Genomic DNA, 27,932 nt, shown 5'->3' on the forward strand with positions numbered 1-27,932 from the left:
TAAATCAATAGGCCTTAGCGTATAAAATCTGATAATTTATTTTATCCTCGAGAAGGTGCTTTTCCGCTCTCGTGTGAGGGTCGTTCTTCCGTAAATTTCGAGATAAGAATGACATTGCCAGATCAGACACCGGAGGAGGCAAAGACCATAGTAAAGTCTGATGCGGATAGCCTAATTTTGGGTGTGAAGGCTCTCGCGCAACTATGTCGAATTTGGAGACAAGAAAAAGACTGCAGAAGAGTGCGGCGGTGCTAAAACAAAACTTGCACACTATAATCCGGGAAAACCCTGAAAAGAACTGTCTATACTCCGGCGACTTCACAGTGTATTGTTCAACGGCGTGACAAATTTGGAACACGTCGCTAAAGATAATGATAAAAAAATTAGCTTATTATCAAAGTAAAGTAAGATAAGTAAAGTAAGATGGTTATTTTTTTATAAATATCATTTAGATAATAAATTAATAACGCTTAAAACCGTTAAAACAAAATTTTATTTTTTATAATTTAGATGACATTCCAATTTGTCATCTAAGTTGTATTAACTTACTCTAAGTTTAAGTGAATGTTTGAAAAAACAAAAGATGAATCTTCCTTAATATTGTTTATCTTAAAGAACAAATGATGATCATAGTTATGTATATTCCAAGAAATTGCACAAAATGTAATTTTCTTGCAGAGATTCATAATTCATAACTTAGTATTTATCAAATTAACTCTGCACAATATCATCATCATTCATACATTACATAGAAACAAAGAACGGGAGAGAGAAAGAGAAATAAACATAGAAATTTGTAATAGAAAGTTCTAGTGAAACTTGAGACTGGTCAATACATTGTTGTTGACCGGATCAGCCAAATGATCTAGAAGGTTCTGGAAAGGTCCAACTCCAGTAACCAATCCCTGCACAAAATAACCCAAAATAGCCAACATAGCCAATCTCCCATTCTTCACCTCCTTTAACTTCAAATCCTTCAAAGATTTCTCATCTTTCCCAAATCCAAGCGGGTTAAAAATAGGCCCACCCGGATACGCCGGTTCACCTGACCCACCCAAGTATTTCTCAAACCCTAAAAAGTATTGCTTACTCATCGATCCAGGGGTATACCAATCTTGAAACCTTCTGTGTTCTGCAAATCCCATAAGAGCCATTTCCAACACAAACAGAGTATAATTATCTGCCCAATAGTTGTAAGTTCCGGCCGGTGGGATCACACCGGTTTGGAACCATGGCAGGGCAGTTTCCGCCGGAATCAGTCCTAGTTTCCCGAATACTTCCGGTGCTATTGCTCCGGCGGCTCCCAACATGGCGAAACGTCCGTTGATGATTTCTCCATAGGCTAACCATTTTGGCTCGATGAATCCTCCTGTTCCTTCTGGGTCTGATAGACCAAGTGGGTCGAATCCAAAATCACCTGGTAAGCTGAAAAGTTAAGAAATTTGTTAGAATTTAAGAAAGTTGAGATTTTTTTTTTAAGAAATATGTTACCTACCTGCCGTCCAAGTATGTTAGAGATTGTTTTGAAGCAAACCATAGTTGTCTGTTTGCTCCTTGCTGGAATTACAGATGAAATGAGTGTAAGATAATATAAAGAAGAAAAGAAATGATCAGAAATGGAAGGAGAGAAAACCTTGACCGGGGGAGTTGATGTTGCCCGGACGATGAAAGAGACTTTCTTGGAAGAGGAAAGGGTGGGTCGGGCAGCTCCAAGAATCTGTCGGGCAGCCTCAGCTGAGGAGGTGAGGGAGGATGAAGAGACCAAAGCCTGAGTAGCCATTGTCACTACTCTTTCTTCCTTCTTCTTCTTCTTCTTCTTATTGGATTTATAAAGTTTCTTTCTTTTGATGAATTTTCTGTCAAATATTAGCAGATGAAGAAGAAGGCAAGGGATGGTAATTTGAAGCCAGGAATTTATTTTATGTAATAAAACTTGATTTGAATAATTGTGGTTCATATGTAAGTGCCTAGATCTTTTGGATTAGGTTCAAATCATTATGTCCAATGAAGATACAACACGTGGTATTGTGTTCTTGATAACAGATTTTCTTCTCCTTAGGGTTCTTATGTCAACCACATTTATTTTCTTGTAATTTTCACCAAGGAATAATAGATAGATTTATGTAGTTTGTTTGATTATATATTTTTTTTTGTCTTTTCCCTTTATTGATTGATTTCTGTAAAAAAAATCTTACATTTTATTTATTAATTGATTTTGGGTTTTTTCTGCTGAATTTATAGATATGAGGGTGAAAAAAGGGATTTACAGAGGGAGATAAGGTGAATTTTGAGTTCATAGGGAGTTCATGAGTTACTCAACAAGAAAAACGGTTTCATAATAAAATAATTTTTAAAAAAAGTGAGCAAGAAATAGAAGAGAACAACTCATCTGAAAACTTAGAGCTTGTTTAATATTGGGTTACTAAAAAAACAATATATATATATATATATATATATATATATATATATATATATATTAAATTTTGAATTAATTAAATTATTATAATCTGAATAAATCAAGTAGTTAAAATTAAATTTAAAATACAATAATTAATAAATTGAGAGAAAATTAAACAAATAAAATAAAACAATTATTATTTTTTATCTTGTTGATTTAAGAGTTTAGTTAAACTAGTTGGCCAATTATAAATTCATAAAATAAAGAATTTAAAATTTATTTGAAATGGTAAAGTTTATTTTAAAAATTATATTTACATATATATAATATATATATATTACATATAATTAAATATTTATATTTATTTATTTTTAAAAATATTAAATTATCAAACTGGTCCTTATTAGGGTCATTTCAAATTTTCAAATATTTTCTTTTAAACTTTATAATTTAGACTTTTAATTGTTAAAATTATACAAAAACGATGTTTTATCTTAATGGTTTGAAACAGCTTTAACTTATTATCTGCGTAGCATTCATAAATAAATAAAATATTAATGTTATTAATTTAACTATTAAATTTTAACAAATTTGAGTATCGAATTTAATAAGTAGTCAAAAAATCTTATTTCGCTAAAATTTAATAGTTAAATTAATGAAATAAATATTTTATTTATAAATATTATGCATATAACTATATAATCATCAACGCAGAATGTTTTGTATAAGTTTAACGATAATAATTTTCAAATTGTGAAGTTTAAAAAAAAAATTCGAAATCTCAATTGCGTTTCAATAATAAGCCACAATTTAATAATTGTGTCATTTAAAATATATATAATTAAATATGAAATTAATAATAAGTAATAAAGTTATATTTATAAAATTAATTATACTAATTCATTTATTTAAATAAATAATAACTATATGTAATTTATAAATATTAAAAAATCAATAAAATTGAATTTATTTATAAATGTATAAAATTGTTTGATTTTAATTTAAAACCGTAATAGTTTATGACCAACATGCCACACACATCGATAGAATTGATAGCTTTGCCAAAATTGCAGTAGACTTTTATTGTTTACTTGGTGTTGGGTAGGTTTTACCTTTTTTGGTTTTTTTTTTTTTAATAAAATGGCAATAAATCATTTTAAAAAAAATAAAAATAAAATCTCTATAACTTGTAAGAACCTTACTCTTAAAGTTACAAACAAATATATTAAAAAAAAGAATATAATATATATTAATGTTCAGGATGGATTTAAAACGAGACAAGTCAATTGGTAAATAGAACTTGAAACAGTTACAAAAATGATTATTATAAATATGACTTTGTTTAGAAAGGCCCGATGATAATATATACACATAATTAAAAAATATTCCAAAATATTAATTCACCTAAATAACACCAAAATAAAATATTGCAAACAAATATAATTTAAAAAAAAGAAAAAAACCAAACCCAGCTCCAGAGCTGGTCATACCAATAATGTGTAAATTAGAAAACATATTGAATAAGATAAATATAAATGAAATCACATTAGAAAACTAAGAAACATTTAAACTGTTTCACATATTCAGAATGAGATATGATCATTTGTCTATACCCAATAGAGAAAAGAAGATCATTTATCTAATTGAAACAAAGATTAACAAATAATGTTGATTCAAGATGGTATACATCCTCTTATCTACTACTCAAAGCAATATTTATAGAGTTTACCTTTTGCTATAATCATCTGACCACATGTTATAGAAAATATTTAATCCGATCCACTAAAAATTAAAAAGAAGATTATCTCATAATAAAAAGAAGATATCCCGTTTCTTTCTCTCTCGACAAAACCGACCACATTGTTGTAAAATTAAAATAAGAAAAAACTCAACTAGAACTCAGCTCTTCATTGTTGGAGTTGCGAAAAGGCACATAAAAATTTGATGAATCATTTACAAGGAGGAAGTCATGAACTGATGATGATGATGAATCATCATCATGATTTAACAATTTCACCAACTGCATCACCATGCTGCAATAAGTTCTCCCTTTTAGAATAACACAATATATATATACAATTCATAAGAAAATATATACATAGACATACATACATACAGTGTTTATTAAGGTAATCGTCGTTCAGTTTGTTCGTCCATCCCTATGGTCAAATGATTTTATCAGACGCTGAATAAGATTCTCTTTCAATGATTCCGGAATCTGTGAGATAAATTTCCTTTTCCCTTCTTGAATCAGAATCGTTCTGTTTACAGATAATAATTCCATTTAAGAATTCCGAATATTTTTCAAAAGTTTAACATCTTTTGTAAGACGATACCAAAAGCTTAACTCGATAACAAAGGTAAAAACAAAAACAAAAAAAAATACTTACTTCAACTCATTTTGCTTTGGTGCCACTCCCCCACATTCTTCTAAACATAGCTTCTTTCTGGACCGCATGAAATTGTAGACTTCATTTGTCCAACCACAAAATTGCAGAGCCCCCGAAGCATGTTTCACCAGGCTAAAACAGATATAAACAAGAAAATTAAACATGTCAAATCATTTGTTTGTTTGATGATTTATATGGAATTGAATGTATATGATTTCTCCAAATATAGGATTGAATTATAATTCAATTCCAATTCTTATAAATACACATCCGAACATAGCCCAAGGGTAATCATAATGCTTTTGGCCCTGTCGATAGGATGATAGTACTCTCATCATCTGCTACAGGAGCTGATGGGAGTTCCCCCTTAAGACACTAGTAACACTTTGGTTAGGGTGAATTCGGAATTGGAATTTGAGGTCCAATTCAAGATTCATTGTTTGTTTGATGATTAAAAAAAGGATTTTGAATTGGAATTATAATTTCAATGAATTGAAATGTATATGGCTTTTTAACTTTCAATCTCACCCTTCTCACTTCGGAATTGCAATTCTATGATTTCTCCAAGCATCTTGTAGAATTGGAATTAAAATTCTAATCTCAATTCCAATTACAATAATATACTCATCTAAACATAGTCTTAGCATTTATGTAAATGCATCAATTTGTTGCCACATATGCTATATAACTAACTAACATTCTTGCCCTTCACATCAAAGTTAGTTAATTAACAATGCATAGTACTGTTCTCAATCTAAGTATTTGATCAACAGGTTTCTAAGGCGACAGCACTTTCGTATATCATGGCTAGATAAGAAGACACAAACATGCTATTGAAACCGAATAAGAATCTGAGAATAAATGGAACATACCCCTCTTTCAATGCTTCAAGTTCCGTCTGAGGTTGATCATCTTTGGCTAACAAAACATGTGAATCTGAATCTTGTGTTTTTCTCTTAGAGCCAGACATAGGTGAGGGACTTCTAACACCATTCTGAAAACCATTCCCAACATGAACAGTTGCTTCTGCCTGTTTTGGGGGTTCTTTGGTACTACTATTGCCATTTGGTAATGGAAGTGATCCACCATTTTCCTCAACTACTTTAATTTTTTTAACTCCATTCCCATTTTGCAATGGTGCAATCTTAACAGCTTTCTCTTGAGAAATCGAAGCTTTTGCAGTCCCGTTATTTCCGTTAGAATGAACTTTATTAATTTGGAAGGTAACCTTTCCATTGGACATGGTTTTGCCAAAATTGTCTCTGGAGTTGCCGTTTTCCAGCTTATCGGTAGCCCTATTAGCCATAGATATGTTAGGGCTTTCATTCTCAGAAGAATGACTAACAACAGATTGTTTCTTGGGAACTGTTTTGTTAGAAGCCACATTGTGGCCTTTCGATGTTTCACTTCCACTGCACACTTGATGTTTAATTCCATTTGAACAATGTGCGTCACCATTAGTAGCTGCTGGCCTCTGTTTAGTCCGAGTAAAGAAAAGCATATAAACCTTCTCTGACAAAACCTCAGGCAAGGTTGATACTGTAACATAAGAATCATTGCAGCAATACCAACGGCCCATTGGATCCTGTAAATAACCAAACTATGTTATGTTAAGAACTTGCTAATAATTTGTACAGAACTACAGCCAATTCGACGATAATGTTACTGAGGTAAGCTGAAAGTGACCTTGACATATGCATAATAATGTCCAGAATCAGGGGAGAAACCTGAATGTACAACTGTAGCAAAAAGTCTATACTCTGGATAAGGATCCTGCAACAAAATAACAGCCATAAAATGCATTAATTACAAAAATTCAAAGAGAGTAACATATGAAAATAAACTAAATGTAAGACTTGTAACTTGTAAGGGATATCAGCCAGGAGTTGGTACTTGTATTCGTAAGAAACATCATGATAGAAATTGTATTTGAAAACAAATAAGTTCTATAACATGTGAACAAAAACACAATCCAATTTACTTATCTAGTCAGGAATTCTCACTTAAAACAGTTAAGAAGCAAATTTGCCACAATAGAAGTACTAATAAGCTGGTAGGACATTCAATTGGCAGTGATGTAATGATCCACAAATTAATGTCAATAAGCTATCTTCTAAAGAAATCACATACAAAGAAGAAAACATGAGCACAATAATAAAATCCAATGCAGTCCATAGATGGCTCCAGGATTTTAGCATCTTCAGGATCCAAACTAGCTTACTTTATGCACTTATACACCAGGATTACAGATGGCCTGTTTTGAACCATGGTACATTGGTACTGCACTCGTTTTTTATACACTATAATAAGAGCACAACTGACAAATAGATATCATTGGAACTCAAGAAATTCAATCTCCTGTTTAACCCCTTCTAGTAAATATCACTAGTATTCCTAAGTTTGAAGGGAGAATAAAGAGATTGTTAAACGTTGTACAAAAGAACAATTGTATCAAGTTTTTCTGGATGTTAAATACCATTGGGTGAATTACTTTTTACTGGCAGTGGAAGCACATCACATTAAGAACATGCAAGTGAAGAAAATGATAGATAGATAACCCCATTATCAAAGTCATCATATCATAATCAGCCTCTTATCCTCAAGTGAGGAGTAAGTGATAATCCAGAATATAGAACATTGGTGCAGTGTTTTTCAGTGAGGAAGTATATAAATGGAGTGATAATCCTTGAGAAAACTTATGTATGGAGAAAACAATCAGACACTCAAATGACATTGCATAAACATTGTATGATTGATGAAATTCCATGAAAAAACAAAATCAAGAAATATACTATCCTTTCGGCCTATATGTTCATGTATTGCCATTCAACAAAAAGAAGTGCTTTAAGTAAAAAAGATTGCTGAGAATTGCAACAAGTAAAGCCAACATAAACAGATTTGATACACACCTGGCTTCCATTGCACATATAGCTTGAAAGTAGTAGAATCTCCTCAAAATCAATGGCCTTGTCAATCTTTCCCCCGAATATGCCCTCAAAACGCTGTGATTAGCAATGCAAATTGATGATCGTCATGGGCATAAAATAAGACAGGGGAAATTTAGATTATAACTTACCTTGAGTTGGATTACGAGGACATTGGGTGCCTGAAGTAGCTTCATTTGCTTCCTTGCCGCTACCAGTTTCTTGCAACTAAAACAAGAATCAGATATTGATTAAGACGTTGTAAGAAATCAGAGAGAAGCAGGGTTAGAGAATATAAGAAAACTTACTTCTCACAGTTGTATTTATTGTTCCCATCCAAAACCTCAGCTTGGAAAAACTTCTGCAAAGATTCTTTCACAGAACTACTGTGAAGAACATCAAGACTTATGTCCATGATCTCATCGACCTTATTGGATTCCGAACCACAAGATAAACACTTCACCTGACTCTGCAGAGCACCCCCAAAAATTTCCTTAAACACTGTACTAGCAGCACCAATCTCCTCATCCGAAACAATCTTGCGACGTTGCTGCTGCAACTTCTTGATGCGTAGGCAGGAATTATGGCAAGCATCAATCACATACCGTAGAAACTCGTGAGCATCCTCTTGCCGACCAAGACGGAAATGCTCAGCAAAACTTCGAAGACAGCTATTTAACTTAGAAGGCGCGTCTAGGGTTAGATCCACACTTAACGAACGGGCAATTCTTCGCTCTAGTATACAAAATGGACAATCCCGCTTCTTTTCTGACCCTGACGCCGAATCACCTATACAAAAGAACAACAAAATTAACTTATTGATTGAGAATAAAAGAGTAGGTGAAGAAGAGTAGTAATAAGAGAGAGAGAGAGAGAGAGGGGGGGAAGATTACAGGAGGAGGAATGCTGGTTCTTGAGACAGAAATTGGCAAGTGGAGGAGTGTAGGTGAGACACTGGAGAACGCTATTGAGATAACAAGAGTTGCCGAGGTTCTTTAACCCTAAAGGAGGTCCAGTCTTGCGTTTCTGATGTAAGAGGTTCGGTTGCCAAGCCATTTGCAAGGCCATCAACGACCTTCTTCTGCGGCCAACGACAACCGTGACTCCGCCGCATTGGAAGATGAGAAGCGCCGCCACAGCCAGGCGAATCGCATCCCCTTTCTCTGTATATCTGTCTCAATTCCTCTATGCGTCGTATTGTCTTCTTCTTCTTCTTCTTCTGGATCTCTCTCGTCAAAACCAAAAGAGAGAGAAGGAAAGCGCGAAGGAAGGTGGAGGGAATTGAGTTTTTAGGTTCACCAGTCGCGGGGACCTCTGGAGATCCTTTTTTCTCAGTGAAGAAGAGACGATGATAGAAACTGGCGTGTCGTCGGTGAAAATTCAACACAACCAAAATATAATACTAATAATATTTTTATTATCAAAATTATTTTTATATTATTAAGATTTAGCTCCCACTTCAAAATTTTTTTGAATTTTTGATATATATTTTTATGAAGTAAAATTTGTTTCTTAAATTTAACTGTTTTATGCGAATGCCAAAACTATAATGAGTAGAGTAACGATAAAGAACGAGAATTTAATACGAAGATAATTGTACTTGAAAAATAAATTATCTATATCATTCACGAAACCTTTCATAACACCAAATTCTTATCCTTATAAATATGAGTAATGATATATACAGTCTTCTCATAGCACTTACCTCATTTGAAAATAAAAGAGAAACTATATCTTAAAAAAATACAAAAGAGAGAAAAATATATTTATTTTTTTTCCATTTTCAAATGAGGTAGGTGTTATGTGAAGATGCTGTATATATCATTACTCATAAATAATGTTATATATATTTTATTATTTTTTAACTGAATAAAAACAAATGACTTCTCATATACAACTTTTATAAAAAAAAAAAAAGAAAAAAAAAAGGGTTAATAACTTCAACTAGAAACCTATATATAATAAAAAAGCAAATACAGCTAGTAATATTTATATACATATAAATTTCCAAATTTTGACATTCAAATTTTCTTTTTAGGTAAAATATAAAATCTCTAAAAACAGTGAAATTTCGATGATTTTCAGATAAATAAAATAAAATAAAACAGTTACCATAAATTTACTTTGTGTCGTCTAAATGTTTAATTTAATTAAAACATATCTTAGTAATAAATATATTTAAAAAATTGGTTGCAATAGAAGATGGTGAATTCAGGAATGTCAATACAATTGGAAAGAGCACTTTCTTAAACCATTAAGTGACAAAGGTTCTCAACCTTGTCAATACAATTTCAAGATGCTGTAAATTTTTCATCTATCAAAATACAAGTTTGCTACTTTTTTTTTTCACAATTTCCACATCGAAATCAATATCTTTTTCGAAAGATCTATTCGCACAAATTACAAAACCCCTTGTCATCTCGAAAGGAAGAATTCAAACAAATCATTCTCAAGTGGGAGGGGAGGGGAGTTTGTTCATATAAGATCATGTACAGTTTTCATACCTCAGAGAGAGATCTGTCTATAAGTTTTGGCGAATGAAACATCTCTAATGTTTTACTTCCGTAAAGCTGTTGAAGGCGAAACTAAAGGTATAGATTGAATATCATCACGAGAATCATTTAATGTATCTCGTGAAGTTTCCTTTTTCAACTTATGGTTGTTGTATGCTGCAACACCTGCAATGGCTGCACCAGAAAATACAATATTTTAAAACACTCTTCATTTTTTTTTCTTAAGTTACTCGTTTTCTTACCAATTGCATAACCAAACAGGTTTATAATTGTCAATTTGGCATCTGCGAAAAGGAGTGCTGAGAGAAGCACAACCACCCAATCCTTCACTACACCAGCAACACGAATTGTCAATGCACTCGTATGGGAGATGACAAGAAACACCGATAGATTCAGTGCAAAAGTGCAAAGAGAGTTGAGCAACAAAATTAGCGGATGAAAACTCCAAGTATCTCGAGCATCCATCTTGGGCTTCTCAAGAAAAATCCACGGAATGAACAAGCAAACAGCACTGTCAAAGAAAGATATTCAGTCAAATGCATTAAATTGATCTTCAGTAAAACACATCATCCCGGTCCCTCTTGACCACCAATAAAGGTGCTCTCAGTGGAAATCGAATCTCGAATCTCGAATCTGAGACCCCACATGAATATAAGGACCAAGAGATAAAGAGAGAAGAAGTCTTGCCTGCAGGGGCTAACATAGTACATAACAGAAATGGGATTTAGTTTAAGACCCTTCTTCTTAACAAAAATCTCCATGAATATTAGCCGCAATGCTTCACCAACAACACCTCCCATTTGATAAACTACACCAATCCAGTTAATGCTCATCTCCCCATAGGAAGCTACTAGCACACCGAAGCTTATCACAGACATAATCAAAAGCATTCTGCAGCTCATCACTTCAAGTCCAGCTGCAACTCCAAGAATGAAAACAGCAACTGGCACTGCAAATCTCACATATGAAGGGAAACAATGATAACACTATCGTCTATAACTAATTAAGTGACAATAAGAAAGTAGAATCTATTCCACTCAATTTTTGAAATCCAAAGGCTAGAGAATGTATTACTTACTAACTGCTTTCAACATCTGAGCAAATGAAACCGATATATAAAGATAAGCAGTGTTGCCTAGCCAAAGTGTCATCGCAAACATTGCACCAATTGGGATGACAGACGTAGCAAATCTGCATGTTCATAACCTTTTTAATTAATGTTCTCTCTGCTATAAGAAAGAGGGCAAAGCCTAAAACATCCTTATTTCGAACCAAGCATGCTTATAGCCAACTCTTAAGGCCATATAAGGGAAGAACAAGCATATTATGCAAGTTTCAAAAATCAATTAGCAATAAAAGAGTTCATTATTTACTCACATTTCTTGAGTCATCCCTTCCTCAATTTTAATAATCTGGGAAGAAAAACAAAGATTAAGATTTCAGATCACATAACTAAGCCACATATAGTGAATGAACTGGTACCTTGAATACTTTGGTGACTATGAAACATAGAACAGAGGAAAAGACCATATGAAGCATCGTCAACGCAAGAGGATAAGGGAAGTTGATTTCCTTTGACGACAAAACCCACTGCATTATGTGCACTATTTCAGATGACTATTAACAAGAACTTGTTCCAGTAAAATGAAATTAAACAGCTTATCAAGGAAAGAATTTGTAAACCAGACTACACCATATAGACTACAGGAAAGCACAAAACAAATTACATATTCAATATATGATTTGTGACAAGCATGTAACACAAAAGAAACCAACAAAACAGTACACATACAAAGACATTGAAATCTGAAAAGCAGTGTGGTTAATAATGCATTACCAGATATATGAAAATACACTAGCAACGAAAAATGACATGGAAGGAACACAATGTAACAGCATCTGCAGACATGTAAAAACATATCCCGATAAGATGCCAAATGAACATCATTGCAGGTAAGATTCCTAAATGTAAGTATATTATTGAAATCCCGTCTATATCTCTATAGTACTATTTTTGCCCTTTGTGGATTTCTTTCTCATTTAACAAATGGTTGGCATCTTGGGTTACAAATTGGTTGAATAATACAAAATCTAAACCTGTCTTGAATGACATCCAGAAAACAAAAACCATGTTTCATTCATAACACTTCATCATTTTTGGTAGTGAGGTTACACATATGTCTGGGTATTTAGAAGACCACTTTTGTTTCACAAGGCAACTAAAAGCCAGATGCAAAGAGAATTATGCATATCCGAAATCTAGAGGGTCCACTTGAAGAACATATATATACAGTAATTTTCTCACTGATATTGCATCATCATTGATGATGCTAACAATTAACAGTCAAATGATGTACTTCTAATAGTAGCATACTCCATCATATTCACATATTTCAAAAGGAATTCTAGTAAATCAAAAGAATTTTCCAATCCATCAAGTCCATGGCCACTATTAACAATTCAAGAATTTGTGTGTAAGCATAATATATGTCAATCAAATCCAAAAACCTCGTCCAGTCAGATTAGATGTCAATATCAAAAGTATTTGTTGTAGCATTCTCAGCTGACGAGATAAATTGATAAACTATCCAACTCAGAATCTTAGTTTCCTCATTCGGTTGTGTTCCTAATCCAATAATAAGAATAGACGTAAAGCAAAGTGACAAACAATTGACCAGGTAGTTAGTTCAATTGATAGATTTGGGTGGGAGGTGACCTTGTTAAAGAAGATCTGACCGCTTGAGAGGGCAATGTAAAGAAGAATGTAGGCATAGGTTACGAACTCTTCTCTCAGAAATCTTCTGGTCCGATCCGCCATTGCCGGACTCTTCTCTCGGGATTCTTCAGTCAGTGGACTCTCTCTCTCTCTCTCTCTCTCTCTCTCTCTCTCTCTCTGTTTCTCAGGTCAAAGCGAACAGGCAGGCCAAAGGAGACGGGTAAGAAGTATAGCTGATTGTTCCGTTTACGCGTATATGTAGGTGCCCTGACCGAACCACCGCTCTCTGCGGGACCACCATTTCCCCCTTCCCTAAAGAAACTTGTACAGTAAAAATGTAGAAACCAATTACATTCAAACTTAGCCGATCAAATCAACGAGTTTCTTTTGGCCGATTCCAAACAAATATTTGAAATTTAATTACCAATTTATTTACTCACTAATAATAATAAATATCTATATGTTATTGTTAATTTGGGGATTAATTATTCATCTAAGGAAAAAATTGTAAATATATATATATAATGATGTTTAATTTTGAAACGTCAAATTTATTGGACGCGGGACATTTTAACAAACTAATCTATATATAGATGCTTAATTTTGAAAGTGTCCGGATTGTCGGGTCGAGAGATGTGGTTAATTTGGTTATATATGTGAAATTAAATTAATATTTGAGTCGGATTCTGGGTTGACCCGCAATCTAACAAAACAAGTATAACTTTTTAACCAAATGCTAATAACACTTTATATTTTAAATTCAACACCAAATTTGATTAACGCGGGACATTGTACAATATATTTTTATCCGTGTGCATCGCACGAGGATCTTCCTAGTATTTTTAATAGTGTTACAATCTGACATAGTCTCTCCAAACATTGGTTTTACCTTTAAAATAAATTATGATTCAAGTTAGATGAATGTCTTTTTGTTTTTCTCACTCAAATTTGTGTTGTGCAATTAAGGATTTATGAGAATTGATCAAACTCTTTTACGGGTCTGTGTGGAAGACATCATTAGTGGGTGAGGATCTGCTGTCCCAAGTGAAGTTGTCATTTACTGTCTTATTTATCAAAACTACGTCGTTTTTATAAATAAGACAAATAAAAAATTATATATATGAAATAAACCCTAAATTCTAAATCATAAACCCTAAATTATAAATTTAAAACTAAACCCTTAAAAAATTATATATATGACATTTTATTTTAATATTCAATTTTCTCTTTACTCTCTTCTATCTCCTATGAGACATCAAGTGAGACATTATCTTGGGACATAAGATTCGAATTCATCACCAGTAGGTCGGTCCTTTTTAGTTTTTTTTTTATTATTAGTTTAGTTTTTTCTCTCTCATTTCAATCTTTTCAATCACTTTATTTTTATATTTAAAATACCATGCTCCGTAATTTTTAACAACAGTGGGGACTTAAATGTTTCAAAATTCATTCTAACCAAATAAACTTATCTATATTTCGTACCGGTTTTTTTATTACTTTAGCCAAAATAAACCAAAAAATCTAATTTAGGATAGGCTCGTAGACTAGACATATTCTGGTGTAGGGATGGCAACGGGTACCCTACCCGCCGGATAGTGAAGTTCCCATCATTGAATTTGATTTTTAATTTACTACCCAACTCCGAACCCGACGAGTATCTCTATTTATATCCCCATCCCCGATTCGTCGGGTACCCAATCCCCGACGGGTATCTCATTACCCGATATTAACATTTAATTCGATGTTAATCTTGTTAGGGATTAAGATCTGTTTCTATTCTTCACAAATCTTCACAAGATCTTAAACGTAATCAAGTGTGGAACTATTTGTTAGATTTGAAGTTGTAGATAACCGAATGAAATGAGCGGAAAGGAAATAACACGATGAATTTTATGGATGTTCGTAGACAAAAAAAACTTCTACGTCACCCCTTCTATTTCCAAAAGGTTTTTCATTAGAAGGCTTTGATTCGTATAGAACACTACACAAACCCGGTTAGATACACAGGACTTAACAAATGCCTAGTTATGAACTCCTAACTAACTCTTTGTTGAACAAAATAATCTTTTTTCAACTTTCAATACAGAAATTTCACACAGAAAGGACAGTAAATGAATTATAGAAGATTTTAGAGCAAGAGCACAGTACTTAGAGTTTTCGCGTGTAAGCTAAGAATTTGAGAGAGAGAGAGATTCTCCATTGAACTTTGCTTGCCTTTTATACTGAAGAAAAGCAACGGTCGAATCTTCTTATTGAATACGTGTCAGCTATTCGTTGAATGTACGCCAGGTGTACGGGAAGGTACACAATAATATAATCGTTGGATCGTGGCGTACCGAATTGTACTGGAGAATATGTGTTGGAACGTGGTGTACTAGAAAGTACAAAACATGAGTTGGTTGAATGTTAAGTATGTGGCACTTAAGCGGTTAGAGCTTGATAAGCAGACTAGGAAGACGGCTAATAAAAGACGTTGTTTATGGGCTGAGCAAAAAGGCGAACGCTTCTTCAAACAGCTGCTGAGAGAAGTGTCTGCATGGGCACTACTTCAGACTAACACGTTTGATGTAGTTCAGACTACGTCTTCTCGCGCACTACTTCAGACTAACACATCTGATGTAGTTCAGATTACATCTGCTCGCACACGACTTCAGACTAACACATATGATGTAATTTAGACTATGTCTGCTCGTGCACACTTCAGACTAACACGTCTGATGTAGTTCAGACTTTGTCTACTCGCGCACTACTTTATACTAACACGTTTGATGTAGTTCAGACTATGTCTGCTCGCGCACTACTTCAGACTAACACGTTTGGTAGTTCAGACTATGTCTGCTCGCGCACTACTTCAGACTAACACGTTTGATGTAGTTCAGACTACGTCTGCTCATCCAATACTTCAAACTAACACGTCTGATATATTTCAGACTACATCTACTCACGCACTACTTCAGACTAACACGTCTGATGTAGTTCAGACTATGTCTACTCGCGCACTACTTAAGACTAGCACGTCTAATGTAGTTTAGACTATGTCTGCTCGCGCACTACTTTAAGACTAGCACGTCTGATGTAGTTCGGACTACGTCTGCTCATGCACTACTTAAGACTAGCACGTCTAATGTAGTTCAGACTACTTCTGCTCACACACTACTTAAGACTAACATGTTTGATGTAGTTCAGACTACATTTTCTCGTGCACTACTTCAGACTAACACGTCTGATATAGTTTAAACTTCGTCTGCTCGCGCACTACGTCAGACTAACAAGTCTGATGTAGTTTACACTATGTCTGATCGCGCACCACTTTAGACTAACACGTCTGATGTAGTTCAGACTACGTCTATTCGTGCACCACTTCAGACTAACATGTCTAATGTAGTTTAGACTAAGTCTGCTCGCGCACCACTTCAGACTAACACGTCTACTTCAGACTAACATGTCTGATGTAGTTCAAACTACGTCTGATCGCGCACTACTTTAGATTAACACGTCTGATGTAGTTTAGACTACGTCTTCTAGCGCACTACTTCAGACTAACACGTCTGATGTAGTTCAGACTTCGTCTGCTCGCGCACTATTTCAGACTAACACGTATGATATAGTTCAGACTACGTCTGCTCGCGCACTACTTCAGACTAACACGTCTGATGTAGTTCAGACTACGTTTGCTTGTGCACTACTTCAGACTAACACGTCTGATGTAGTTCAAACTACGTCTACTCGCGCACTACTTTAGACTAACACGTCTGTTGTAGTTCAGAGTACGTCTTCTCACGCACTCCTCTAGACTAATACGTCTGATGTAGTTCAGACTATGTATGCTCGTGCACTATTTCAGTCTAGCACGTCTGATGTAGTTCAGACTACGTCTGCTCGTGCACTACTTCAGACAAACACGTCTGATGTAGTTCAGACTACGTCTACTTGCGCACTACTTTAGACAAACCGTCTGAAGACATATGTATTTTGAGCTATACCTGCGCAAAGATAATTTACAAAACTTAGTTATGTTCAGACCACATCATTAAAACTATGTCGTATTAATTTAAACTTATTCTCTTAAGTTTATTAAAACATTTTCTTTAATTAATTATTTTTCTTTTCTTTATTTAACTTAATCTAAAAAATATATATCAAAAATACCAATGTTAACGGTATATAAAAAAATATAAGGTAGGGTACTGATACCGAAATTAAAGGTACAATAAAAATATCATATTTTCAAAATTTTAGTAAATTATGATATACCAAAATAATATTTTTAAATTATATATATAATATATATATATATATAAATAAATAGATTTGATATTAATTTAATTATACATAATATTATTTAATATATTTAATCTCTTCACATTCTATTTTAAATACATAAAACTAATTTTATCTCACTATAATGTGTTTGATTTATTTTCTTTCAAAAATAGATTTAATAGAGATTAATATGTTACCAATGTAATCTCAAATACTCTCTTGCCTTCAATTAGTCTTAAAGATTATACTCATGTTTATTTTGTTAACTTCAATTTTTATAATTAAATTTAATTTTTTTAACATTTGTTTGTTTCTAAGAAAGTTAGATTTAAAAAATATATTTTTTATTTTATGATAAATATCTTTAATTTTTATTTTTGTGTAACATTTATGTAATGACCATATTAAATTGATTTTTTTTTTTTAAGTTAGGCCTTGTTTGGATTGGGATTATTTGAATAACTTAAAGAGAGAGAAAAATAATGATCGTTGATGATTTTAAGGAGCTAATGCTTATTTTTGGTAAAAAAAACTTAACGAGTATTGATATATATAAATAAAATAAATAATAATTTAAAATAGAGGGTATTTTAGTATTTTAGTTAATGAATTGAGTGATGTGATAAATGACATGAGAGTAAAATGATGTTTGATTTTATTTGGATTATTAAAATAACTCAAACCGAATAAAGCCTTAATATTTTTTTAGGTATCAAAAGTATAATACCGATATCGTACTAAAATTAATGTATACTGAATCAAGGTATATCGTAATAAAGGTATGGATTTTTATATACCGAAACTTTCACTAAGGTATATGGTATGGATACAAAATTAAGGTATACCGTACCGACCCAACCATAGGCGCAAAAAAATTTTTGAAAAAAAAAATTATCTAATAAATTTAATACTTAATTTAAAAAATTGAATTATCGATTTACGGTAAAACTCGATTAATCGACCGGAACCAATAAAATCAGAATCGGTTTGTAAAATAAGAGTTAAATCGGACTTAACCGGAATCGATTAACTGATTAACCGACCGGTTGAACACCCATAGTTATTGCAGACCATTTAGTCTTTTGTAGTGTGAATTTAAATTTTATAAAAGTAGAGTAAAAAGTATTTATTATTTAATGGATAAGTTCATAGCTGAAAAGAACTTAAAAAAAAAATCAAAATAAGTGAAACAGTCCAATTATATTTAAGACACTATCTTATTTTACTTAAAAAGTATTAATAGTATTACAATTAGACTAATGTCATTCATATGTGTTTTACAATAATACTTATGTATGCATTCATTTTTGTTTTAAGATTCAACACGAAGTAGTTCAATGGCACCAGTGGGGGACCTGGTGGTTATACGAAGCATTCTATAATCTTCAAAATTCATGGCTTTAAAGAGACGTGGATGATCCGAATCCACCAGTTGAGACGGTGCCTCTAAAGCTCCAAGCTTTGGCCCTAACACAAAGCAAGCCATCGATAATCGAACATTTCCTTGGTAACATTGCACTCTATGCTTTACACTCCATAATCTTCCATTGCTCCAAATCTATATATCATTTCAAAACCGAGAACCTTTCTTAGTATCCATAAAGTTTAACAATATTCCATCAATAAATACACATAGAAATCCAAAGAACATTTCAAAATGAATGAGTAATTACTTACTTGTGCAAGATCACCCAGGTTGACTACTAGGGTTCCTTCCATGGGATGAACCGGGATATATTCACCGGTTTCCTTGTGCACTGCCTCTAGCCCGCCAATCAATTCATCATCTTGTAGAACAGTTAGGAAGCCCGGGTCTGTGTGGAGGATAGCGCCCGTAAACCCCACATATTCCGACGAGTAGTTGTATTTGTTTATCCTCAATTGGCATGGCCACCCATTGAAAAGATCATTTTCAACTAATCCTAATCCACTAACCAACTCTTTCCCCAGCTGCATGGAGATGGCATGTATGGCCTTTGAATACTTAGTAATAACCTCCCTTTAATGGAAAAATAAATTTATCAAATTAGAATCTTACAGAGTTAATGCAATTGAGGCTATAGTTTACATAATCCTGTCCTAGTCATTCCATGTCCTAGCCAGACTAAATGAACATGTAACACTTATAGTTTAAGCTAGGGTTTCGAACTAGAGAATGGTAGGGTAAAATGAAAAATTGTATGCTTTCTTTTAAAGGATAAAACTAATCTTGTTATTCCTTAGTCGATATGAAAATCGATAAAATACTAATTTTTTGAACAACCCATACAAATTAAATAAAAATATGTTAAACGCAAAAGAAAAAATAACACCAAAAAAAAACAAAGTTTAAAAAAATGTAAAATAATACAATTAATTAATTCGAATGTATCATGGATACAATGAAATACCTAACAAAATAATATTTAGTATTATTTGTTAAACTTAAAAATAGGTTTTAAGTTACTTTTATTTGTTTGTCGATGTCCCTTCTTGAAAAATACAGCAATAATGTCTGTCTTATTATGACGATAGTTGATGATTAAAATCAAAGAAAATGATGGATAAAAACGTAAAATCCCATTAAAGAAAAAAGAAATGGTAAAAATTTTATTTCTTTAAAAAATATACTATCTTAATTTATTCAATTTTTGTTTAAATATTTATTAATAACTTTAATATTATTAATGATGTCAAAATTGATAATCAATTTGTAAATTCGTCTTAATTTACAATACAACTCTACAAAAATGAGTTATGAGTTGTAAAAACTCACTAAAGAGTGGAATCGGTGTTGACTCGTTAATTGACTTGATTAACTCTCTCGAAAACAGGAAAAACAGTTGATGAAAATTAGTAGATCATTCATTCTCTTACATTTTTTTATTCTTTCTTTTTCGATCTTCTTCGCTCTTGAATAGATCTTCTTTATTGTTCATTATTTTTTCAAAGATTAGAGAAGGATAGTAATTTTTTAGTGGTAAAAATTGCATAATCAAGAGAAAAAATATAATGAAGACGGAGGACAGCCAATTGGGATTATAGTTAAGTGAGTATGTATATCATTGCTTAATATATTATTATTATTATTATTATTATGGTAATGACAACTAGAGAATAGTTGGTAATAATTTTACTTTTTATTAATATATTAAAGATGGAAGATATAGTCAATGGGATTATTTTCTTAATATTATATCATATCTTAATATATAATAATGACAACTAGAGAATAGTAGGTCATAATTTTATTTTTTATTAATATGTTTATAATAATATTATTATTATATATATATATATATATATATACTATTTTTCTTAATAAATATTTAAAATACTTTTTAAATTAGTTTGATATTAATTTATTTTATATAAATTAATTAATAATAATTATATAACTTATTTTGTTTGTAATACAAATTAAAAAACAAATCACAATTTTACATATATTAATAAAAAGTATATGATTTAGAGATAAACAATTGTTATTTGGGATCTTCTGCTACCAAATGATTGATTGTGCCCCCCTCACAAGGGGAGGGGCACTATTGTAAATAAAAAAAATATTTATAATAGTGCCCCTGTTCTTGTGAGAAGAAACCGAGGGAATACAAACCCTTTGGTAGCAGAGGATCTAACCCGACAATTGCGGACATTGAATCGAGGCTATGATAGGATATAGCTCCTAAACTAAATTAAAATTAGCCCATCTAATATTTGATCATATAGTACTCTATTATGAATCTTATACTTTAGTAGCCTAATAAAAAAAAAATATTTCAGGCAGTATTTGCACTGTCTTGGGATAGATAAAGATTAAAATACTTGGATTATATTTAATTTTATAAGTTTTGTACACAAATGAAAATTAAAATTACCTTTGGTATGGAGATGCATAGAGTTGATCAAAGAAGGCATCAAGAGCACCATCTGAGGCCATATCATAACAACCCAATCCTTCAAACACAGGACTAGCCTGATGGGTAGGAGTGTAACCTTTTCCACTCACCGGATTCGAGTTTCTAAGCTTTATCTCCACCGGTAGGTCCATCAATTCACCGGAAACCACCTTCATCTCCGCCATCAATTCCGGTGATATCCCATGATTTTTAATCCTAAAACACCCCCATTCCTCGCAAGCTGCCATTAACTTCTCCGACCATTCTGGTATTGCTAAATCTTTCATGTCGATCAATGGGATTATGTATTTTTCCGCCATTAGCTTGATTTCTCTCTTTTTTGCTTTAGTTTTGTGTTGTGTTCTTGGAGGTCTTAAGTAGACTTGAACTATATATATAGATATGGAGTTTTGTACATTTGATAGATTATTCTTATATTTGGTATTTTGGTAAAGGTTAATTTATTTGCCATTTATTATATAGAGTTTAGAACAAAACCAACTGTCATGACTCATATATGCTCAAACATGGTTGTATCTTATCAAACAAATGAATGTAGATAAAAAAAGATCAAATAGTTTATTCAAAAGGACCCCACACATTGTTAAAATGTATAATAATATTGAATTCAAAGCCTTGTTCGGTTGGATTATTTAAATAACTCAACCCACTCAAATATCTTTTTACTCATTCTCTCATCAATCACATCACTCAATTCATTACCCAAAATACTAAAATACCCTTTATTTTAAATTACTATTTATTATTTTATTATTATATATCAATACCCTTTAAGTAATTTTACCAAAAATATTCTCCATCTCCTCAAAATCATCACCAATCATTATTCATTTTCCTCCTCTGGGTTATTACAATAACCCGAATCTGAAAAAGGCCCAAAAAAAAATATCGAATTTAATTTCTTGGTAATCACTTTTATATGTAGAAAAAATTAAAAAACAAAAGCATTTAAAGAAAATGTATATATCAACAATTTTAGTAGCATAATTCAAATTTTTAATAAAATTATTTTTTCTCATCTATTTTTTATATAAAAAAATCATCTAATTTAATCAAACTTTTTAAATCAAATTTATTATTAGTTACACATTATTAAAAAGTAAAATCTATCAGTTAACATTATAATTAGAGTTAAAATTTGAATTCTATAAAACATGAAATGAATTAAATTCAAATATTATGTTATGAAAAAAAATCAGAATTATAATTTTTAATAAAAATGTTAGCAACATCACCTAAGAAATGAGAGAGAAAGTTGTTATAATACATTAATACTTACATAAAAAAAATATACAATTTTTAATTTTATAATTCTTTCCACACTCCTTCAAATAATATAGAAATGGATAATAGTTTAATGTTTAATTTAATTAGTTAATTAGTTATTTTCTTTATAGGCCGGCGACGCTGAACGGTTCAAAACTTGAAAACATATTTTTTTAAATTTTGTTTTTGTGACCTTTAGGAGGTATATTACATTACTTTATTGTAGTTGTGTTAATAAATATTTGCATAGGAACTAAGTGATTTACTCTTTTGAACGTGACCATGAAGGGAAACAATTGTGTAACCCAAAAAACATTTGTTCCAAAAAAGTTCAATTGAAAAATTTTTCAATCTCGATTTATGTATTAAAAATCTTTTTAAAATAAAATATTTTTTTAAAAGATTAAAATAAATCTCAACTATTTGAAATTTAATATAAAAATAATTAATTTGAGTTAAGTTTAAATATTCTTTACCATGCATTTGAATTAATCAAACTAAAATTTGATATTTAAAATTTGTATTTAATAATTAATTTAAAAGATTATTTATTTAAAACAGAATAACTAACAAATTTTTAGTTTAAAATTAATAAAAAAAAATTATACGATTACAAACATATTTTTCACCGGTATTTCGTTTGATTAGTAATTTGGTGATACTCGAGAAATTACTTTTGCGCTTCATCATATGTACCCGTTTTAAAAAAATAGTCTCTAATTTATAAATCTTACATGACTTTTAAAAATGGGTTGCATAAAGTTTTATTTTAACCAATTATTCTTTCGGTCCTAGATATGCACATGTTTATGTGTATTTAAAATTGTAACAATATTTTTTTAAATGCTAGTACATACTGCTATTGATGATTATTATGGAGGAATATATTTGAAGAATATTAGTGTAAAAGTCATTAGAGTTTAAAAATAAATCACAAACGAGTTTTTGAGATATTTTTTTAGAAAATATTCTAAAAAATATTTTGAAATCTTTTTCTATTTTTTTTGGGATTTTTAGAAAATGTTTTAGAGTCCCAAAATTACAAAAATAAATTTGGAATTTAAAAGTGCAATTAAACATACCCTAGGACCGGTGTTCTCGATCCTATGTGCATTTTTTAATTGTCGGGGTTAAAACCCTCGGTCGGGATTTAGAGATCCTAGGTTAGGGTGCTGAAGTCCCTTAGTCGAGGTGCGGAAATCACCAGTCTTGTGTTAGCTTGGAGCTAACTTCATTGGTCCTAGGTTTGAGAATTTTGGTCGGGTACGAGATTCCTCGGTCCTAGGTTAGAATTATCGGTCGGATGTCAAAATTCTCGGCTGTACCTCTCGGTCCTAGTCAAAATTCCTCGGTTGGCCTCTCGATCCTAGTCAAAATTTCTCGGCCGGACTCTCAGTCCTGGTCGAACCTCTCGATTCTCAAGAACATCAAAATTGCAGGTTTTTTAGTTTTGATTGAGGTTTGGATTCTTTGATCCAAGAGCATGGAAAGCTTCACAAATCTTCTAGGATCCTTATGAACATCATCCCGAAGTGTCATTCGATCGGGATGATGATCCATTCAACCAAAATAGTTTTGATGTAAAAGTCGGATATTTTGTTTTTTGGCTTTAATAAAGTGTAAGGATATTGTCAATAACTTTTTTTTTATTTTCATATGATTGATTGTAACCAAAACATGAACACTAAATGTTCATTTTGACCAATTCAAGAACTTGAAATTTTCATTTTTTATGAAAATTTTCATTTTGATTATGATTGGGATTGATCAAACATGATCTAATTAGGTTCTCAACATCATTAGAAACATGCTGGGAAGCTTTATTAGTTGTTGTTCTTGAGCAATAGCTCAAGTATATAAAAACTGATTTTGAAAATTTAAAATTCAAATTTGGGTTTTTCTGCTTTAGATCGATTGATTGAGTTTAGCCTTAACAGAAAGCTTGTAAATAATCCTCAGATCATTTTTCAATCACAAAATTCAACAACCAGATAATATACAAACTTATAAAAACATATATATATAAAAATTTCAATTTCAAACTGAAAGGTTGAATTAAATGATGATTTGAAACTTACCAAGGATTAGAGAACACTCCTTATACCTTAAGGAAACTTTGGGGATGTTTGAATTCGTGTCTTAGGGCCTTACACAAAATTTCCAAATTCTAGAAAGTTTGATACTTTAATGGCAGATATTTGAAAATCTTTGATTGGAGGCTTGAGATTTGATCTTTTGGCCTCGGATCAATCTAGAGAGGCTATTTATAGCCTCTCAAGGACGGTTCATCGATCAAGTGGGCTTCATTTGAGTCAAACAACTATGATGCCGTGTTGCTATTTTCCATCCAGTTATCGGCATATGCATCAATGATGCGCCTAGATGTAGGGGAAATGATCACTGAAGTAGGGTGATCATTTCTGATTTTGAACGAGGTCAAAAGGTGGAGAAATGGACAAGTTCCTTCTTTGAAAAATCAAATATAGTTGATGTTCTTATCTGCCCGGCTTCGAAGATAAATATTTAAAATAAATATGACATTTATTTTGTCAATTTATTTTATTTTTGTATATTTTTCGGTTAAATAAATAATTATTTGGGATAAAATTGATACAAATTTATCCTAAATTATTTATTTTAATCCCTTTTAATTTTTCTAAAATTACTTTGAGATAAAATGGGTACTTGACTTATTTCAAATTATTTTATTTATTTCTCTTGGCCATTATTCTTAATTAATTTAGGATTTAATTATTATAATAATCAATCTAATTAATTGTTTTAATTAGGTTTTGGCCTTAATTTTATTTATTTTGATTTTATTTATTCAAAATTAATTAAATAATTATTTTAATTTTATAAATTGGGTACGTAGATTTTTAGTGATTACAATTTCTGTACACACTCATATTTTGCAACCTAAGTTTATATGTAGTAAATAAAACAAACAAATTAAATGGATTTAAAATGAAATTTATCTACCTAATTAATTTAGGTTCGATTTTGTTTTTGTAGAAAAAATAATTATTGAGCATCAAGTCAAACGAGACCTAAACGCATCTTGTCACCTAGACCCCAAACCAAACTAGGCATTCCAGAAATGATGTAAAATGACAAAAGAGAGAAACTTTTTTTTTAGAAAAATGACTTAGCGTCATTTCATTAAAAATTTACAAGAACGGGAAAAAAGTCACGAGTTTAAGAGACCATTCTAGACAGACCTAAAATTATTTTGAAGTCGTATCATTCTGAATAAAAGCAAAAACGTAAATGGACTATCTGATTACAATGTTTTCATTTCTAATGATTTTAGTAAATGGTAAATTCCAATTCATGCTGATATTCTAATTATGCAACGTACTTGGAACTTTTCTCCACGTTCCTGCAAGTGCGCCACAATCCGAGACTATGTCTCTCCATAATTTTCCAACACTTCTATGGGTTCTGCCATAGACTCTCGCATTATGTTCTTACGTTCTTTCCAAATATTGTAAACTACTACTCCAAAGCCGCACTCGAATACGTTTGTTGCGAATCTGTTTCCTTTGGCTTTAAGTAGTGATGCTTCTTTGATTTCTTTCCATTTCTTCAGGAAACTGGTCAGCTCCAGGCTTTTAGAAAATCTGTCCCAAATTTCCAATATTATACTACAGCTCCCAAATAGGTGATCAATGGTTTCTTCACTTTTGTTGCATAGAAGATAGCTCACGTCCGAGATGCTCATATACTTGCTGATACGGTCACGAATGCTGAGTCTTTCCCAGAAGGAAAGCCATATGATGAACTGGTGTCGAGGAATGATCTTGGTTGACCATACGAGAGGATCCCATTCTACTTTCTGCGCTTTTTCTTGGATTACCTCCCATATTCTCTTTGAGACCAGCTTCCCATTGTCTTCTGCATTCCATTCATGAACGTCGGGTCTGTCTCGGAGTTGTATGTTACTGATGTGATCCAGTATCCTCTGTCCTTCTAGATTTCTTCTCAAAAGCGAGTTCCAGTCCCCGTCTTTTACGTCTCTGATTTTTGCCACTACACAGTCCCTTCTAATACGTGTATTTTTGAACTCCTTTTCGTGAATGATTGACTGGTTTTCGAACCAAGGATTGTTCCAGAACAGAGTGCCTTTCCAGTCCCCTAGCCGAATGTCGTAAAAGTCTGCAATATCACTTCTCAGTTTAAGAATTTTCTTTAGTGATCAGCTCATACCTTCATTGATTTTACTCGCCTAGATATTGGTTTCCTGTTTCATAAATCGCGTGTGTACCCATTTGATCCATAATGATTCCTGGTTGCGTTCCAACGCCCACAGATGCTTGAAGGTTAGAACCTTGTTTCACTCGACACAGTTCTTTAGGCCAATGTCTCCCTCCTCTTCCGACTTACAGACAACAGTCCATTTGATTTTCTTTCCTCTTCTCCCGCTACTCCCCAAATGAAGTTCCTCAGTAGCGTGTCTATCTCCTTCATTACCTTCTTCAGAATGACCATCTGTTGCGCCTAGTATCCAATTATGCCCATGACTACGGTTTTGATAAGCTCGATCCTCCCTGCATAAGAAAGTTTCTTCACCGCCCAGCCAGATATCGTGTTTTTTACCTTTTCAATCAGCGGCTTGTAGTGTGAGATCTCGATCTGTTTTGCGGTTAACGAAATCCCCAAGTACCTTATAGGAAAGTTTCCTTCCGCAATGCCCATGATTTGAATATGTCCTGCTTTGTTTCGTCCTTCACTCCTCCATAAAATGCCACACTTTTGCTTTCATTAATAGTAAGACCTGTAACTTCAGAAAAAAACGTTAGTGCAGCCCTAATAGTTTTAATGAAATCGACATTTGTGTGCGCTAGAATGAACAAATCGTCAGCAAAGCATAAATGAGTTACCTCCTCTACCTCACAGAAAGGGTGAAAGATGTTGGACGATTCTTTCAGAACATTGTGAAGATACTCTCAAAGATCTCCATGATAACTACGAAAAGGTAAGAAGAGAGGGGTCCCCTTTCCTTACCTCGTTTTCACCCTTGAAGTAGCCTCCGTGGACTACATTGACGCTAACAACAAAACATGATGAAGAAACGCATTGCATAATCTAATCAATAAAAATCATAAGAAAAGCATATACAACCAGAAAATTCCGAATGGTTTCCCATCTAACAGAGTCGAAAGCTTTCTTGATATCTATTTTGAAAACCACTCTCGAGAATATTTTTTTCCCGTAGCCTTTTAAAAGAATATTATAAGAGATTGTCTTACTAGGGATAAATACAGATTGATTAAGAGAAAGTAGAGAGAACTTGATTTTGGGTCTTTGGGGATTTCGTTTGGAGCCTCGCGGAACATAAGGCAACAAAGGAAAGCGACCAATGTTAAAAGGTAAAGAGGGGTTTGAAAAAGTTGAAGGGGACGATCTTGTGGGAAGCATAGCCTAAAGAGGACTCCTAACCTCCATCTGAAGTTACTCGACGATGTTTAACCTCGCTCAAAGATCCCACAGTCGTAGAAGATGTGAAGACAAATTCTCAATCTTCACTTTTGAAAATGTTAACTCTCTAGCTTTTCATTTA

At 32.4% G+C, this 27,932-nt stretch overlaps 4 protein-coding genes across 7 annotated transcripts; all 4 read right to left on the reverse strand.

Annotated features, from left to right (window-relative positions):
- Positions 1-681: 681 nt before the first annotated feature.
- Positions 682-1,873, reverse strand: LOC124913994 (chlorophyll a-b binding protein 8, chloroplastic). The gene is made up of 3 exons (XM_047454454.1): positions 1,634-1,873; positions 1,496-1,557; positions 682-1,425 (listed from the first exon to the last, which is right to left on the reverse strand). Exons 1-3 carry the CDS (start codon positions 1,778-1,780, stop codon positions 810-812), a joined length of 825 nt encoding a protein of 274 aa, XP_047310410.1. The 5' UTR covers positions 1,781-1,873; the 3' UTR covers positions 682-809.
- A 2,145-nt stretch (positions 1,874-4,018) lies between these two features.
- Positions 4,019-9,087, reverse strand: LOC124914204 (ubiquitin carboxyl-terminal hydrolase 25). Of its 3 annotated transcripts, none has more exons than XM_047454704.1 (9): positions 8,606-9,087; positions 8,021-8,501; positions 7,865-7,940; positions 7,698-7,790; positions 6,475-6,561; positions 5,661-6,373; positions 4,789-4,920; positions 4,511-4,659; positions 4,019-4,431 (listed from the first exon to the last, which is right to left on the reverse strand). In XM_047454704.1, the coding sequence occupies exons 1-8, from the start codon at positions 8,778-8,780 to the stop codon at positions 4,539-4,541; spliced, it is 1,878 nt and encodes a 625-aa protein (XP_047310660.1). In that variant the 5' UTR covers positions 8,781-9,087; the 3' UTR covers positions 4,019-4,431; positions 4,511-4,538. The 3 variants fall into 3 exon arrangements, with proteins under 3 accessions (XP_047310660.1, XP_047310661.1, XP_047310659.1); XM_047454705.1 differs by having other exon boundaries at positions 4,507-4,659; XM_047454703.1 differs by having other exon boundaries at positions 4,515-4,659; positions 8,606-9,086.
- Positions 9,088-10,093: 1,006 nt separating this feature from the next.
- LOC124914440 (probable sugar phosphate/phosphate translocator At3g14410) lies at positions 10,094-13,222 on the reverse strand. 2 transcript variants are annotated; one of them, XM_047454990.1, is made up of 8 exons: positions 12,942-13,096; positions 12,063-12,124; positions 11,708-11,815; positions 11,603-11,637; positions 11,304-11,416; positions 10,913-11,174; positions 10,468-10,736; positions 10,094-10,399 (listed from the first exon to the last, which is right to left on the reverse strand). In XM_047454990.1, the coding sequence occupies exons 3-8, from the start codon at positions 11,762-11,764 to the stop codon at positions 10,269-10,271; spliced, it is 867 nt and encodes a 288-aa protein (XP_047310946.1). In that variant the 5' UTR covers positions 11,765-11,815; positions 12,063-12,124; positions 12,942-13,096; the 3' UTR covers positions 10,094-10,268. The 2 variants fall into 2 exon arrangements, with proteins under 2 accessions (XP_047310946.1, XP_047310945.1); XM_047454989.1 differs by lacking the exon at positions 12,063-12,124 and having other exon boundaries at positions 12,942-13,222.
- A 5,294-nt stretch (positions 13,223-18,516) lies between these two features.
- Positions 18,517-21,402, reverse strand: LOC124915918 (2-oxoglutarate-dependent dioxygenase DAO-like). The gene is made up of 3 exons (XM_047456666.1): positions 21,062-21,402; positions 18,882-19,203; positions 18,517-18,762 (listed from the first exon to the last, which is right to left on the reverse strand). Exons 1-3 carry the CDS (start codon positions 21,400-21,402, stop codon positions 18,517-18,519), a joined length of 909 nt encoding a protein of 302 aa, XP_047312622.1.
- Positions 21,403-27,932: the final 6,530 nt, after the last annotated feature.

The sequence above is a fragment of the Impatiens glandulifera genome, chromosome 9 (assembly GCF_907164915.1).
Source record: "Impatiens glandulifera chromosome 9, dImpGla2.1, whole genome shotgun sequence".
In the NCBI taxonomy this organism is placed as follows: domain Eukaryota; kingdom Viridiplantae; phylum Streptophyta; class Magnoliopsida; order Ericales; family Balsaminaceae; genus Impatiens; species Impatiens glandulifera.

Excerpts from the sequence above, each read along its gene's own strand:
- LOC124914204 (XM_047454704.1), bottom strand. The coding sequence starts at position 8,780 with ATGGCCTTGCAAATGGCTTGGCAACCGAACCTCTTACATCAGAAACGC. Across the intron at positions 7,791-7,864 it reads TCCTCGTAATCCAACTCAAG|CGTTTTGAGGGCATATTCGG; the intron begins GTAAGTTATAAT and ends TGCTAATCACAG. Across the intron at positions 4,921-5,660 it reads CTTGAAGCATTGAAAGAGGG|CCTGGTGAAACATGCTTCGG; the intron begins GTATGTTCCATT and ends TATCTGTTTTAG.
- LOC124914440 (XM_047454989.1), bottom strand. The coding sequence starts at position 13,043 with ATGGCGGATCGGACCAGAAGATTTCTGAGAGAAGAGTTCGTAACCTAT. Across the intron at positions 11,638-11,707 it reads TAGTCACCAAAGTATTCAAG|ATTATTAAAATTGAGGAAGG; the intron begins GTACCAGTTCAT and ends TTTTCTTCCCAG. Across the intron at positions 10,737-10,912 it reads TACTATGTTAGCCCCTGCAG|TGCTGTTTGCTTGTTCATTC; the intron begins GCAAGACTTCTT and ends TTTCTTTGACAG.
- LOC124915918 (XM_047456666.1), bottom strand. The coding sequence starts at position 21,402 with ATGGCGGAAAAATACATAATCCCATTGATCGACATGAAAGATTTAGCA. Across the intron at positions 19,204-21,061 it reads TATGCATCTCCATACCAAAG|GGAGGTTATTACTAAGTATT; the intron begins GTAATTTTAATT and ends TTTCCATTAAAG. Across the intron at positions 18,763-18,881 it reads ACCTGGGTGATCTTGCACAA|ATTTGGAGCAATGGAAGATT; the intron begins GTAAGTAATTAC and ends AATGATATATAG.
- LOC124913994 (XM_047454454.1), bottom strand. The coding sequence starts at position 1,780 with ATGGCTACTCAGGCTTTGGTCTCTTCATCCTCCCTCACCTCCTCAGCT. Across the intron at positions 1,558-1,633 it reads CATCAACTCCCCCGGTCAAG|CAAGGAGCAAACAGACAACT; the intron begins GTTTTCTCTCCT and ends CTGTAATTCCAG. Across the intron at positions 1,426-1,495 it reads CTAACATACTTGGACGGCAG|CTTACCAGGTGATTTTGGAT; the intron begins GTAGGTAACATA and ends TTAACTTTTCAG.